The 15,338-nt window shown below is 47.6% G+C and overlaps 1 protein-coding gene across 2 annotated transcripts in view; it reads right to left on the bottom strand.

Annotated features, from left to right (window-relative positions):
- MAP6 (microtubule associated protein 6) overlaps positions 1-15,338 on the bottom strand; it is a 29,686-nt gene that overhangs the window by 4,641 nt on the left and 9,707 nt on the right. The window contains exon 2 of one of the 2 annotated variants that reach the window (XM_021384093.1): positions 279-555. In XM_021384093.1, coding sequence (XP_021239768.1) covers positions 279-555 — 277 coding nt within the window. The remainder of the gene's footprint in view (positions 1-278; positions 556-15,338) is intronic. The other variant, XM_021384094.1, reaches the window with a different exon arrangement.

Below are 15,338 nucleotides of genomic sequence, written 5' to 3'. Positions count from 1 at the left end.
CAATAGCTTTAGAGGGAAAAAGTGAAAGCCATCTAGATTAATGACCTGGGAAATAACAAAGCCAAATATACTTCATTTGGGCCCTACACTCATTTCTGTACAGTTTTGATTCCGAAGTACATCAGCCTACCCTAGACCCCAGCAACGGAACTAGATGACCTTTAAGGTCCCTTCCAACCTAAGCCATTCTAAGCCAGCCCTGAGGATGCACCCATTGGCCAGAAATGGAGATGCCACATAAGAGGAATGAATACAAGCAGTGCTCAACCCAGCCTTACTGTGTTGGACACGTCCCACCAGGAGCAGGGGTGGTCCTGGGGCTCTTCTGCTGTGTTCCTCACCTTTGGAGGTTCTTTGTAAGGTTCACTGTAGAGAGTGCGTATCCTCCTGCGCTCCAGGAATTTGTTATCAGCTGGAGCAGGCTTACTGGTTTCCCCCTTGAACTGAGCGCTGTAACTGGTTTCATGGGTCATTTTCTCCTCTGGAGGCTTGTACTGGGCCTTCGCTTTTATAGCCTTCACGGGCTTGACATCTATCCATGGTCTGAATTCATTTCTGAAGATCAAGAAAGAAAAGGTTTCATGAGTCAAAGCAAGGAGAGAGTAGTGGTGGTGTGGGAACAAAACCCACTGCCCAGCAAGGTCTAACAGAAGGGGTTTTGTCCTTACAATTTTCACTACATTAGGCAAAATTCAAATGAAATTTGATCTGTTGAAATCAGCCAGTCCCAGGCACTGGACTACCCATAGCTACTTCTGTTTGAAACCGCTGATGCTTTTTTGGCTGTACAGCATCACCACCTCACTGAAGCCACCTGCAAGCAATTCCTGACCCTCACAGTCAGGGTGGAAACAACTATTTAGAAAAAAAAACATTAAAACCTGTGTTCTGCTCTATTGGCAACTCAACACTGGACACACACTTCTCAACAACATTCCCCAGAAGCAAGGTGGAAGAGTAAGGAGACAAAATTTCCTGCAGCTACCCTTTACCCATGCCTGTAACTACTGAACTGCATCGCATCTATATTTCACCAAATTATGTTCAACAACTTTTGTCCATTCTATAAAGAAGTAATAAAAGATAGAGCTCCCTCAGATATAAATTCAAGCAGATGAGGAAATGCAATGTTTATAACATATTGTGAGCTACAGCCTCTTCCTTATTAACTTAAGGTGAATTCCAGAGTAATGGAAAAAAGATTACTCCTTCATTTCCTTTGGACAGAGCTGCAACTTTCTGAAAACAAAACTAAACAAAAACAAAACATGTTTCAAAGGTCTTTCGCATCTGCTGGACACATTCTGTTTCCCATCCTTCTCCTGCATTTTTTAGTTCTTAACAGAGCACCACCATCTTCGTGGTTTTGAAGCAAACCACTTCATTTTGTCTCTAAAAACTGCCATTCGTCAGAGAATGAAGATGGAGAAGTTCCAGTGAGTTGCTGCCTTAGATGGGTTGTGCTGAGACATAGTCCCTTTGGGTCCTAAAGACCCCAGCACAAACTCCAGGAGTTATCTCAAAAGCAGCATCGGAAGCCCTCTGCAAAAGAGTGATTTTTCCATGGAGAATAAAGCTCTGTTCTTAGTGTTGTGACCTCAGAGGCAAGGGGAGATTGCAGACCCTGTCCCTGCCGCTTAGCCGCCCCTGGGATGCATCACCGAGCCCCATCTCAGGGTGCTATGTCTCTGCCAGTCTGTCCTTCCCTTAACAGCTTTCAGCATCTTAATCAGCTTCAACCAGATCTGACAAATGGTCCCAAAGATACTCAGCTTTTACTTTTATTAAAGTCGGCAGTTGGACTGAGGCCAAAGGCTCAGGAAAGCTTTAATACACACACATCCCTCCTTCAATTAATGGAATGCCTACATTAAGGTCTCACCACATCTGCAGGATGACTACGTCCCTGTATTTAACACAGACACAAAGTCTGCAGAGCCTGGGGAACCCTTCCTATCCCAGAGGTGGGGGACTGCCTTAGGGTGACCCGGATGGCTCCTTGGACTCATTTGAACAGTTATATCTATGAGCCAAATTCCACTTCCAACTCTCCACCCTTTCTTAGTGTTGATTCCAGATACATCTATTTTTTCCCCCAATTTCTTCACATCTCTCCCCCATCTGTTCCTGTTAAGCCCTTCTTGTGCTTGGATAATAGTGCCACAGGGCCACGGATCCTGCCTGTATGAAGGATGCTGTTCTTCATGGAATTGAGTTGCACTGAACAGAAACACATGAATGGGCTCATCTGTGTCCCCTCGGCTGCCATTCACCAAATGTCACCCATTCATCTACAGATATCCCTCTGCAGCCCATTGTTAAAATACTTCTTCCAAACAAAGGCTTGAAAAAAAAAAGGATAGGAAACATCTTTAAAGAACTGGATTAAAGATGTGGCTTTACTGATAAAGTCCAGCTGCAGCTTCTAAAGAAGATAGGAAGCTTCTATAAGATCCACCTTTGGTCCGTAAGTAGATTACATTTTCAACCGCTTTTAATGGAAACAAAATCATACAATATTTCTCCAAGTTCAAGTCTGCCTGTCACTCAGATCCCTCCCTAGAACTCCTGAACCCCTTATCTCTTTTCAATCCTATTTGCAGCAGAAATCCCAGAGGTGAAAATTACAGTGTTTTTCCTCCAAACCAATGAGGAACAGAAGGAACATCCAAATGGTGTCCTTCAGCTGAAGGGGATGCCAGGTAAAATTCATTTTCCTACCCATTCTCAGGCCACAGACAGGTGGTCAACCAGCCCACACGTACCAACAAGCCAACCAGCAAACCTGCGCTATCGCTTATGGCATCACACAAATAGAGACAAAGGATGGAGGCAGCAGTCTGGTGCATGAGGGGCTGGACCTTAAAGGTGGAAGAGAAGCCAGGATTTATTCATTCTGCTGCTCACGGAACACTTGGAAGCAGCATGACTGTGTTTGTTACCATAGCGTCTGGCATCCTCATTATGCGCAGCATTATGCAAACACGCAGAAAGAGACGGATGCTCCCGGAAAGCCCAAGATCTCTACAGACAAGACAGACACATGGGGTGGGAAAAAGGGCTGCCAAAATGCTAAAGGAAGTGATCAAGCACAGAGCTGAGCTGTGATGTCTGCAGCGCTACAACCAGTCTTACTACTGTTGCACTATTCTATAGCCAGTCCCTGCAAGCACAAGCAAGAGCAGGGGCAATGCTCTCATGGAGCCCCACCACGCCTGGGGTGCACCAGCTGCCTCTGCTGGGACCACCCTCACGCACTGAGTGTGCCCAATTCTGCCTATCTGCTATCCAGAGCAAAAGCAGGAGGAAAGTCCGACCATCTACTACAGCTGCATCCTGTGCAGCACGCTGATCTCAGTGCCTATTTTTGATATCTAACATATACACTGTAAAACAGCACTGCTAGAACAGACGCAGGCCATTCTGTGCTGGTTGTGTAAGCGCCCAGAAATACACCTCACTGTGGTTCATTAGCACCAAAGGACTACGCAGAATCACAGAACCACAGAATACCCCGAGCTGGAAGGGACCCACAGGGATCACCGAGCCCAACCCCGGCCCCACACAGCACCAAAACCCAAACCCTATGGCTGAGAGCGATGCCCCATTGCTCCCTGAGCCCTGTCAGCTCAGGGCCGTGCCCACTGCTCTCCAGGTCTGGAGTTTCCCCATCGCATGCCCACAGTGTCTGACATGGTCCTGTGTCACCACAAGCTTGTGTTGTCCCAGCGGTGCATGGCATGGCTGCGTGCTCCTCCAGCAGTCACACTGTAAGACCTCATGCTCTCAGGGATTATCCTTTGAACACTGATATGCTCCACACAGGCAACTAAGAACGGAGAGGAAAAGCAGCAGCTCAGAGTTGGGTTTTTGGATTCTTGGACTAGTAAAGGTGCCAGTTGTCTGAGGTATCGTACAGGCTGTTCCTGAAGCAGTAAAGCTACCCTGGCTTGGAGAAAGGCCCTGCAGCCCTGGGATCTCCCTCAGGACTATTCAACATCCCTATTACCCACAGAGTGCCCAAAAGTTGCAAATTCTGGCTGCAGCCTGCAACAAGCACTGAAAAAGCCCTCCAAGATCCCTAACCCCGACCCCAGCCCACCCCACCGTGCCCACTGACCATGACCCTCAGTGCCACATCCCCACAGTTCTGAACACCTCCAGGGATGGTGACCCCCCGTCCCTGGGGAGCGCCAGTGCATCACCACTCCTTCTGAGAATAAATTTTCACTAAGATCCAACCTGATCCTTCCTTGAAGCAGCGTACAGCCATTACCCCTCATCCTATCACTGGTGACCTATTAGTTCTAGTATCATCAGTCCTAGAAGAGTCTGGAGCAGCACAGAGCTCAGCCTTAAAGTTCACCTGAAACCTAAGGAAAAACCTTTGCTCACACTGCATGGTGAGACACGAGTGTGGGCTGGTGTCAGTGTGGCCATACCCAGCTGGCCCAGTTCTGCTGTCTTTATCTTCATTGCTCATCATTTTGCTGAGGAAGGTTTGAAGCATCGCTATCTCTGCACAGCACGGAGGGGCTGAGCTGAAATTAACAGCAAACTCCGTGTCTCCTGATTTTCTGTCCAGCTCTGAGCCCTATAAGGAACAATCAGAACCAGTCAGGAACTCGGTGCTGACCTCAAATGGAAATCAACATTAAACTCAGCAACAACAACAACAAAAGATGTTACGAGACATTAGATGACCTCCTGCAAACCAAATGCAGCAGGAAAAATTCCTAGTGAGGATAATGGCAATTTAACCACCTCAGGATGAGAAGGCACCCTGCAAATCAGCAGGTGCAGGTCATCTTAGGGGATGACAGCACCTGGGGTGGTGGATGCTGGCTTCCAGCAAAAGGAAGACGGAAGGGGAAGCAGGGTCAGGTGTAACCACTTTTAAAAGGACTTTAAAGAGAGGTTCTGTTTGTTCTGAACCAGCCCACAATGCCAAACACATTCTGCTGATGGCAGTTTTACTGGTGCTGACCCAACCTGATTCCCACCTCCCAGTGTGCGAGTATGAAACAGTGAATGGCACAGGCCGAGGAGATGGGGGTCCCGGTGAGCCCCACACTGAGGGGAGATCTCCAGCTTAATCTGGAGAACGGCAGCTCAAAAACTGCAGCTCAAAAAACTGTCCAACTGAAAAACAAAATTCCTTTACAAGATGTTTGGCCCGAGATGCTCATTTCACTCTAAAATCAAATGTTGTCTTTCTTTTTCAATTTCTTTAGTCCTTTTGCATCCCGTTTGTTTTGCTCATTCTGATCAGGACAACGTGAAATGATGATGGATAACACTACGAAAGAAAACTGCTGCAGAAAGAATATTGCAGAACATCAAGTTTCTCTTTTATATTCCTCTAAATTAAAAAAAAAAAAAAGGTGAAAAAAAATACATTTTGGCCAAACTAAGTAGTGAATTATTCGGAGTTTCTCACATAATCTTGCCTTTCTCGAATTACAGCTTTTGAGAAGCTATTATTTCCTCCTGAACGTTTTCCAGCTCCCTCCTTTCTTTTAACACAGGAAGAGAATATCCAGTGGAGTGAAAGAGTGGGAAACCTGAAAACAAAGACAACGCCTGGTGAGCCTCTGGAACCCACTGCTAAAAAACGTCACTAAAGTGCAGCAGATGATGAGGTTTAATTAAGTCCTGGCTGTTGAGATGGACACTGAGAATAGTTAGAGTTATCAAAGGAAATCTCAGCAACATGTTCTTAGAATCATGGAACCATTAAGGTTGGAAAAGTCCTCCAAGATCCCTAAGCCCAACCCCAGCCCACAGCACCATGCCCACTGACCGTGTCCCTCAGTGCCACATCCCCAAGGCTCTGGAACACCTCCAGGGACGGTGACCCCCCCACCCCCAGGGCACCCTGTGCCAGTGCCTGACTGCTCTTTGGAGAAGAAACTGTTCCTAATATCCAACCTGACCCTGGGTTCAGGCATGGGTTGTACCTGTTGGTCTCCCCATCCCCCTCCTGGCCATGATCAACCCAAAGATACCGGACTAGCTGGGCTCTGCAAACTTTGGTGCACCTTCCCTCCTCTGCTCACAAAGGATGAGGAGCGTGCACATGTTTTGCCCCTGAAGCTGCTCACTTTTTGAATGGGAACAGAAAAAATGTCACGTGGACCTAGAGCCTAAACAGGCTGTGTATCATCCAGCAAACACGATTAATTATAAGGGTAACTTATAATTGTGGTTGGACACTGACCTCAACCATTCCACCCCACCACCCATCCATACTTTATGGATTAAAAGGTCAACTCCATCTCACTCCCGTTGCAATGGTCTTGACAATGTCCAAAATGTGCCACCACGAATCCACCAAGTCTGCTGCACACGTCTCCAGCCTTCATGTGTAAGCTTAAAGACGGCTTTATCCTCCAATACCCACGCTATTATTTTGTACACAATAATTTACTGTAAAGCAGCGCTGGCATTGTGAATGGTGTCACGAAGCTCCTGGTGCCCGAGGTTATTTTTTCCCAAACATTAATAATCAACCCCTAATGCATGCATGCACACACACATACATACACACAGAGCAAATCAGGGTGGAGGAACCAATATCTAACAAGTCATGCTCAAAGGATGAAACAATGCAATTGATTAATGCATGAATTTGCTGCTTTGACAGTGCACAATGGATCACATGTAAGCAGGCTGAGGAGGGGTGAAAATCCATATATCCCTGGGTAGGGCCTGTCACATACAGCACTGGTATAGAAGAGAGGAATGTGCTGAGCCTCAGACAGGGCAACTTCAACACCGGCTGAAGCAGGCTGTGAGCAAGACATGATTAATGAAAGGGATGAAGTCAAGTCTTTTGGCAGAACAGAACCATGCTGCAATCCATTTATGAAAGCTGCTTGAATCAGCAGCCTACAAATCACAGATATTGCATTGCCCCAGGGCCACATAGCATGGTTTTCCAAGGATGCAGAACTATTGCTCATGTCCAGAATGTCCCAAATATATGACTGAAGGTGACAGTGAACATTGTAGAGGGCCAAGAAGCTAAAAGAGTTGCAGAGCTGCTGAAGACCAACCAAATGCTAACAGTCCTGGCATTGCTCATGCCTTGGGATAGAGATATCCAAGAGAGCTGATGACTTTCCGTAAGGAACAGTCAGTCTTGGGGCATTGCACAATGTGGAGAGGTCCACGTATGATAGAAAAGGGTGAACTGGACCACAAATTCAGAGCAGGGGGCACATCTGGGCGCCCAAGGTTCACTTACTTGTGGACCAACACCAACACTTCTGTGATCACCTCTGGGGAAAGAGAACGGGAGATCCCACTGTCTAAATGCCAATATCCAGCAAAAAGTCCATCGAGAGATCTGGGAAGAGGTTAAACACAGCAGCTTTGAGACCTCAGGAACCTCCCTGGTGTGAATCACAACACCATGGAGACTTGCTGGTTTATTCCTGTCTCAATGTCTCTTGATGTTACAAGCTCATGGGTTCTGGTGGGGAAGGGTTAAAGGGAAGAATATGTGAAAACAATACTGGGTTTCTATTATGGTCTATGGGTCCATTCTGGTGACCGCAGCCATATCCTACACCAAGCCACGACACCAGCGGGCCACATGTTGGCCATACCTTTTGGAAGCTGCTGTGCTGTCATTGTCTCAAGCCTCTGAAGTCAGTGATGTCACTGGTGAAGGCTGCTAAGAAAAGCTCCCAGGGTGATCACAGCCTGGCATTTCTGAGGATGCCCGCAGAAATAACCCATCTGTAAAAGTCACATTCAGTCACATTCACCCCTGGAAAATGGGTCAGGGTCAGGCCGAAGTGCCACTAACACCCTCCTTAATGGTCTGTGTGGCTGTTCTCCAAATGGTTGGAGCAAGAGTGGTGTTTCATCCCACCAGTCCTCCCAATGAGCAGAGGAATGTGAAATCTGCCAGAAAGTTAAACAAACAAAACAGCTCATGGCATGGATGCTTTGACACAAGAACACCATTAATGGGGTGCGGCAGCAAGATGAGGACAACTGCACAGCTACCAGTGAGTAATAGATACATGCACTAATTAGGCTCTTGATGAAGTTTCCAGCACATATTATATGAATTAAAAACACATTATTTCAGTTCAGCAAAACACTTCACTATATGCACGGTGGCTCATTGCTGCTCCTTCCATGTAAATATGGGCATAAATGGCATCCTGAATCACAGTGTGGCAGATGGCATTGAAAAAACTATACGTGAATCTACAGTGTGAATTTCAAGAGGGGGAATCTAGTGCAGCAAGATATGCTACCTGAGGTCAAGGAAAATGAAGGTTTTTGAGCCAAGTGAAGCAATTCAGGTTGGATATTAGGAAAAACTTCTCCCAAAGAGCAGCCAGGCACTGGAACAGGCTGCCCAGGGAGGTGGGGGAGTCACCACCCCTGGAGGTGCTCAGTGGGCAACACTGGTGGAAGGCTGACAGTTGGACTAGATGGTCTGAGAGGTCTTTTCCAACCTTAACGATTCTGTGATTCTATAATTGCATTTCGCGAACCCACAGTATGATCAGTGCACCCCAGCAGCAGGATGGGGTGGGAATTCAAAGGCATCCCCATGCGGCAAGGACGGGCCGGGCTCTTACAGAAATGAAGAGCTGCTGAGGGAGTCCTCACAAAATCCATTTACCCTTGTGGTCCCCCAACCAGGGACTACTGGGAAAACCTCCGTCCTGACCTTCTGGGAAGCTCTGGTTGAAGCCCTGTAAGCTCCATGCCAGCTCCTGTCCCCGAGATCCTGGCCCTTCTCCAGCCTGGGGATGCTTTAACGATGCTGCAGTTCAGCTGCACCAGAACCGCAAGGCTTGTCCTTGAGGCAAAAGATGTAGACAGGCAGCACCGAGGCTGGCAGGTAAGATTTTGCCTGAATTTGTTGAAATGATCACCCAAATCACGGTGCAGAAGAATGAGTGTCTCCAAAGGAAGGTCAGGAAATGAAAGAGAAGCTCCGGCTTTCTGCTGCGGCAATGTTATTCGACTCGCTGCGTGTTTCTCCTCCCCTTAGGGAATCATTACTTCCCTTCTTTCTGTGATTCTAATGCAGCTGAAAATTAGCGTTGCACTTTGATTGCCTTTCTCGTCTGCATGACAGGGTAATTGCTCATCCTGACATGGGAGCAGAAATAGATCCAGCGGTGAAGGGGGTAAAGGAGGAACAGCATGAAGTTTAAACAGCAGCTATTGTTTTGCCTTTGCACTGATGCCTTTGGTCATACGCTGCTCACCACAGTAGCTACTGTATGCCTGCATCTGAACATCTTTCGTATGCTATTTGAGCACCAGGTGTTCTAAGACTCAATGGTACACATGAAAAATGAAGGAATTAGGAGTTAGTTAGTCCCAATTTCAGTCATTATAAAAATGCAGCGCTGGTGTTGGCTTTCATATAAGATGCAATCAGCTGATTTCAAAGGGTGTACGTGTATAACACAAGGCAAAATCAACGGCGATGTGGCCATGCAAGGAAAAGTGAGAGCTCAGGTTGGGATCCCCTTGAACATTCAAAGGGGACAGACTCTTTAGCAGGGTCTGTTTAATAGGACAAGGGGTTTCAAACCAAAGAGAGGAGATTTAGATTGGATATAAGGAAAAAGTTGTTCACAAAAGGGGTGGTGTGGCACTGCACAGGTTGCCCAGAGAGGTGGTGGTGCCCCGTCCCAGCAGACACCCAAGGTCAGGGGATGGGGCTGTAAGCACTGATGGAGCTGTGGGTGTCCCTATGCATTGCAGAAGAGTGGGACCAGACGGCCTTTAGGGGCCCCTTCCAACTCAAAACATTCTATGAGAATATCTGGAGTTATCAAAGGAAATCTCAGCAACATGTTCTTAGAATCATGGAACCATTAAGGTTGGAAAAGATCTCCAAGATCCCCAAGCCCAGCTCCAACCCATCTCACCATGCCCACTGCCCACGTCCCTCAGTGCTACATCCCCACGGTTCTGGAACACCTCCAGAGATGCGACCCCCCACTCGCTGGGCAGCCTGTGCCAGTGCCCGACCACTCTTTGGAGAAGGAATTTTTCCTAATATCCAACCTGAACCTCCTCTGGAGCAACTTGTCTACACACTGTTCAGGGCAGCGGTCTAACCCTGGTAATCTCCTGGCAGCAGCCCCTCTACCTTTCATGCTCCAGCCACTCACAACAATGAATGTATCCTTGATCCCCACTGGATAGAGAAGCCTGCGGCCCAGCTTCCAGGTGAAGCTGCAGTCAGCTACAGCTTCTTATTTTCTGTTAGATCACTCAAACCTGAGTGTAGGAAGAATCAGGTATCTCCAAAGTGATCTACTTCCACAGCTCAGATTCTCCAAGCTAAAGTATCACATAAGAGCAAAGCACACACATATGCTTAGTCTCCCAAGTCACTTGATTTTATCCTATATTAGTCTAAGAAGTAAAAATATAAAAAATAATATGTAATACAAGTGTCTTACATAAACGATCTTTGGATGCATAATATTGTGTTCTCGCAATTCAAATCCATGACACCTTACTTCATCCATCCAAAAGGCATGTTTGCATTTAACAGGGTGCAAGCAGAGCAGTGTGGGTGCCCCTCTCCGGAGGGGCCCAAGGCCATGGATGGGGCCTGGGGCAGCCTGAGCTGTGGGGCATCCAGCTGATGGAAGGCTGGGGCTGGGGGAGTTCTAAGGTCCCTTCCAACCCAACCACCCCACAATTCTATGAGGCCTCAGCATTGCATTCCCACTGTGTGCATGGTTGCGGCTCCCCACAGATCACTGCAAATCCTTCAGCAAGAACTGTTCCAGCAGAACCCCCCTGAGCCCACTGGCTGGCAGCACAGAGTGCCAGCTCCAGTACAACGTGCATTTCAGAGCAAATGGTTCCACAGCTCGATGAGCTGCGTGTCCCGAGCGTGCAACACGAGCAGGTGAAGTCAGGCATAGGGAGGAAAGCTGAGCACAACATATGCAGGCTGACAACTACACAGCTACAAGTAATGCAACACGAAGCAGACGAGTGCAAGATTAACCTACATTTGGTCTGACCACGTGCTTGTTCTGTGCCAATGTTTGTGCACGTGTTTGAGCTTGTGGTATTTCTTTACAAGATTATTTTTTTTTTAGCCCATATGGTGAGCAGAGCGTTGCTGGATTTGACAGAAAGGGCTGAATTCTGCTTTCTCTTTTATGCCTTCCCATGCAACGTAGCCACTGAGTTAAAATTACGATGCTGTGATTATTTTTAACTGGAAGAAGCATAATAGAGATGGGTGTGATGTGCACAGATGAAAGGAGAGAGCTGAGTCTTGGAGGAAGATCTTGACCTCAGCATTCAGATCAGGCACCAGCACAGGGTGCCCAGGGAGGTGTCCCAGGAAAGGGGAGATGTGGCACTTGGGGACATGGGTTACAGCAGTCACAGGAATGGGCTGGGTTGGACTGGATGATGTTACTGGTCTTTCCAACCTTAATGATTCAATGGCTATGATCCTATAATTATGGAGCTAAGGGAAAGCGGTGTGGGGCTGAGTCACATTCCCCAGACCCTAACCCTTAACTGACTCAAAATTGAGGCGTACATTTGCAGAGAGCAGAATTTGGTGCCTATTTCTGAAGATATTACAGTATAAAAACACATCAGATTTAACGGAGCAATACTCAGTCCACGCTGCTTATGGTCTCATCTTTCCTTAGAAGCTATCTCGCAAAAGGCACAAAAGTGGATAAACTGTAGAAAATGCGTAACAAATGCCCTCTGCGAGCTTGGGAGCCATCAGCATCCCTGGGGCATGGATGAGGATGTGAGGGGAAGACACGCTGACTCCAGCTCCCCACTACGGGATCAGTCCCATGGCACTGGATCCGCAAACACTGGGACCATCTCGGGGGAGTCTGGGAAAGGGGCAGCGTGGGGCAGCGCGGCAGATGGCTGCATCGCCACATCTCCTTCTAATTAACCACAACGAGGGCCGGCGTAAATGCACAAAGCAATTACTGGGCACTGCTGGTCCCACGCTGACTGCACCAAAGCTGCCGCGAATTAAAAGAGTGCAAGAAGGGCTGGGGAAGCTTCATAGGCTCCAGGAGAAGGTTACTTTATTATTGACTGCCTGCTTTCAAGGGTTTGTCCTGCACAAGGAATGGAGCTCTGAAGGCAAAGCACAGACCCAACATTCCTATCAAAGAGCACCGACGTGTCCAGAGCTCCCAGAGCGTGAGCACACAGCACTACAATGGCCCTAAAAAATAAATCCAGGTCATGGAAACCCGCTCCCACAAAGGACATTGGTTTTGGAGAACTGAATCAAAATAAGCGCCCACTGCACATTCTGGAAACCCAGCTCTACCAAGGCGCGCTGCAATCCCCTTCCTAAAGCAAAACCAAACCAAACACCAATAAAAATTGGTGGAATAGAAATTAAAAGCTGATGTTTACAGCTCATCTGCAAAGAACAGGAAGGAGGATTCACTATTGCTAAGCACCGTCGTGCGTGTAGCAAAGGTTTACGGCCTCTCCACTGGGTAAATAATATGCATTTGGAAAAGAGATGATGTTCAAATACTTCTTCTTTTGGAGCTGTTCCAAGCTTCATCAAGAAATAAAACATGCAAGGGATAAGTGTATTAAGCAGGTACTTAATTGAGAGGCGAGACGAGAGACGAAGGCACCGTCTCCCAGGCACAGCATGCATGCTTTAAGCACACTCCTGGATTGATGTTTATTGCAACTGACAGAGCAGAAAGGCTCAGAAAAAGCACTCCTTCCCCCTCCATAAATAATTCACCCATTGTAACAGTTCATAAAATGTTTATATTAAGTGATAATTAAATATTGCATTGCCTAAAAAAAATAACTTAGGTTGCAGCCAGGAGGAAGGGTGGGGAGAAGCGGTGGCCCCGAAGCTGTCACACTGGGTTTTCACTGCTGAGTTAAAGGGGTAGTTTCCCAACAAAAGGGCTTTTTCTATTGATCTCCATGAGAGGAGAACATGGACCTGTTTTCATGTGTGGAAGTCGCGTGGTTTTCCATGCAAAGGCTTTCAGCCAGGCAGGGCAGGGTCAGCCATCCCACATTAACCCTATTAACTGCTAAGCAATGACTTCTGACTTCAAACCACCAGCCATGCACGCAGGCTTCAAGCCCATTAATGGGTTATTTGGTCTTTGGTCACGGAGAAACGCAAGGCCCAACATGGCATCAGCCTCCAACAGCTGCACCTCAGCATGGGATACAGGATCAGGATCCTGGCAGGGAGAGCAGTGGGGGGATGGCTGATCACATCCATCAAATGTCATCACGCACACACCCAGGCACCTCTTATTAAACCTTTAATTGCTTGATCCAACCTGTGCCCTGGGGAATGTAAAGAAAAGCAAGCAGCACCAAGGTCACTGCAGGCAGAAAATCAATGCAGGGAATGAATGCTAATGACTTCCTTTTTTCCCCCTGGTTTCAAAGAGAGGGACTATGGAGACATCCTGCTGGCATCTCCAGAGATGCACAGCACCCCTCAGACCCACTCCTGCAGAACACTGGGTATGTTCTGACATTCAGCACCCAAGCTCTGTTCCTCTTTTATGGGTTGGAGCATCCCAATGGACTGCTGTATCTGTGCAAAGACAGTAATCCACTTCCCCGGTGCTCCGCTTCCTACCCACAATAACTGAATACCTTCCCCCCCTGGACTGACCATGCTTTCTGCACTCCTCACTGCTCAAGTCTTGATGGGCTTTCCGTGGCCCACAGTTCTGCCAAAATACAATGCCAAACCTTGAATAAGAGTTAACCGGAGGCTTTACTAATGTGTAAGGATGACGCATCTCATGCACTGCATTCCTCTACTTGCATACCAGTACATTACTTGCAAAAAAAGGCTCTTTTTTAGTGTGTTTTTGTTATTATTATTTTCTAGATTTCCTTTTCCAGTGCAATAACATTACCAACATTTGGTTTTTCAGGTACCAGTGTTGACTTCTCCCTATTTGTCATACCCTCGTCTCTCCTGAACCAATTCACATTTATTTCAGGCTGTTTCTCCAGTACATCAAGATCTCTTTGAATTGCAATTCCAGCACGCAAAGCGATTTCACCAAACACAAGTGATGGACTCAGCATACAGATGAAATATGGCACTGTACAGGCAGTCGGATGGGGTGTTTTTTTAACTCCTATATACCATAAGGTATTGGTTACAATTGTGTGAGGGAGGTACCACTGTAAATTTGAACTGTCCATGGTAGCTCCCAGGAAATGAGTGATAGGATGAGAGGTAATGGCTTTACATCATGCCAGAGGAGGTTCAAGACGGATATGAGGGAAAATTCCTTCTCAGTGGTGAGGCACTGGCACAGGCTGCCCAGGGAGTGTGGGGGGGTCACCATCCCTGGAGGTGTTCTAGGACTGTGAAGATGTGGCACTGAGAAACACGGTCGGTGGGCATGGTGGGACGCATTGGGCTTGGGGATCTTGGAGAGCTTTTCCAACCTTAATGATTCTGTGGGATATTTTAGGTGGATTGCATCCTATACAGAAGGGAAGAAGCAGATATGAGTGCTTCAACGATCCACCAGTCCTGGGTGCGTGTGGTGCTGGAGCTCAGCGAGTACTGTTGCTGGCTGAAACTGTGATGCTCCTGCAGAAATAAATCCATGCTCCAAGCTGTATACAGGTTTTTTTTTCATTGACTCGATTGAGATTTGGATCAAGCTCTTGGGAAATTTCTCCAGAGCTCCACAGCCCTGGAGAAGATCCACAGAGGATGAAGCAGAGGGGAGAAATGAGAATATTAAGATAGGTGTGACTGAAGAAGTAATGAAATGTGTGTACAAACACCAAGGAAAACAGCAGAAAAAAACAATAGAGGTTGCCTTTCCCAAATGATCAAACTGAGAACTTGCTTATTTCCACCAAGGCCAGAAGATCTGTGCTCTCACAGAAGGAGGAGAGCATCACAGCTGCAGCACATTACATACAGTCAAGGAGTCAAGGAATTACGGAGTCAAGGAGTCAAGGAATTACGGAGTCAAGGAGTCAAAGAATTACGGAGTCAAGGAGCCACACAGTCAAGGAGTCGTGGAGTCAAGGAGCCGTGGAGCCAAGGAGCCGTGGAGCCAAGGAGCCGTGGAGCCAAGGAGCCACGGAGCCAAGGAGCCACGGAGCCAAGGAGCCACGGAGCCACGGAGCCACGGAGCCACGCAGTCAAGGAGCCACGGAGTCAAGGAGCCACGGAGTCAAGGAGCCACGGAGCCAAGGAGCCACGGAGCCACGCAGTCAAGGAGTCAAGGAGCCACGCAGTCAAGGAGTCAAGGAGCCACGCAGTCAAGGAGTCAAGGAGCCACGCAGTCAAGGAG

This window comes from Numida meleagris, chromosome 1 (genome assembly GCF_002078875.1).
Source record: "Numida meleagris isolate 19003 breed g44 Domestic line chromosome 1, NumMel1.0, whole genome shotgun sequence".
Taxonomy (NCBI): Eukaryota; Metazoa; Chordata; class Aves; order Galliformes; family Numididae; genus Numida; species Numida meleagris.
Note: the sequence above shows the minus strand (reverse complement) of the source record. Positions and strands in the feature narration are given on the sequence as shown.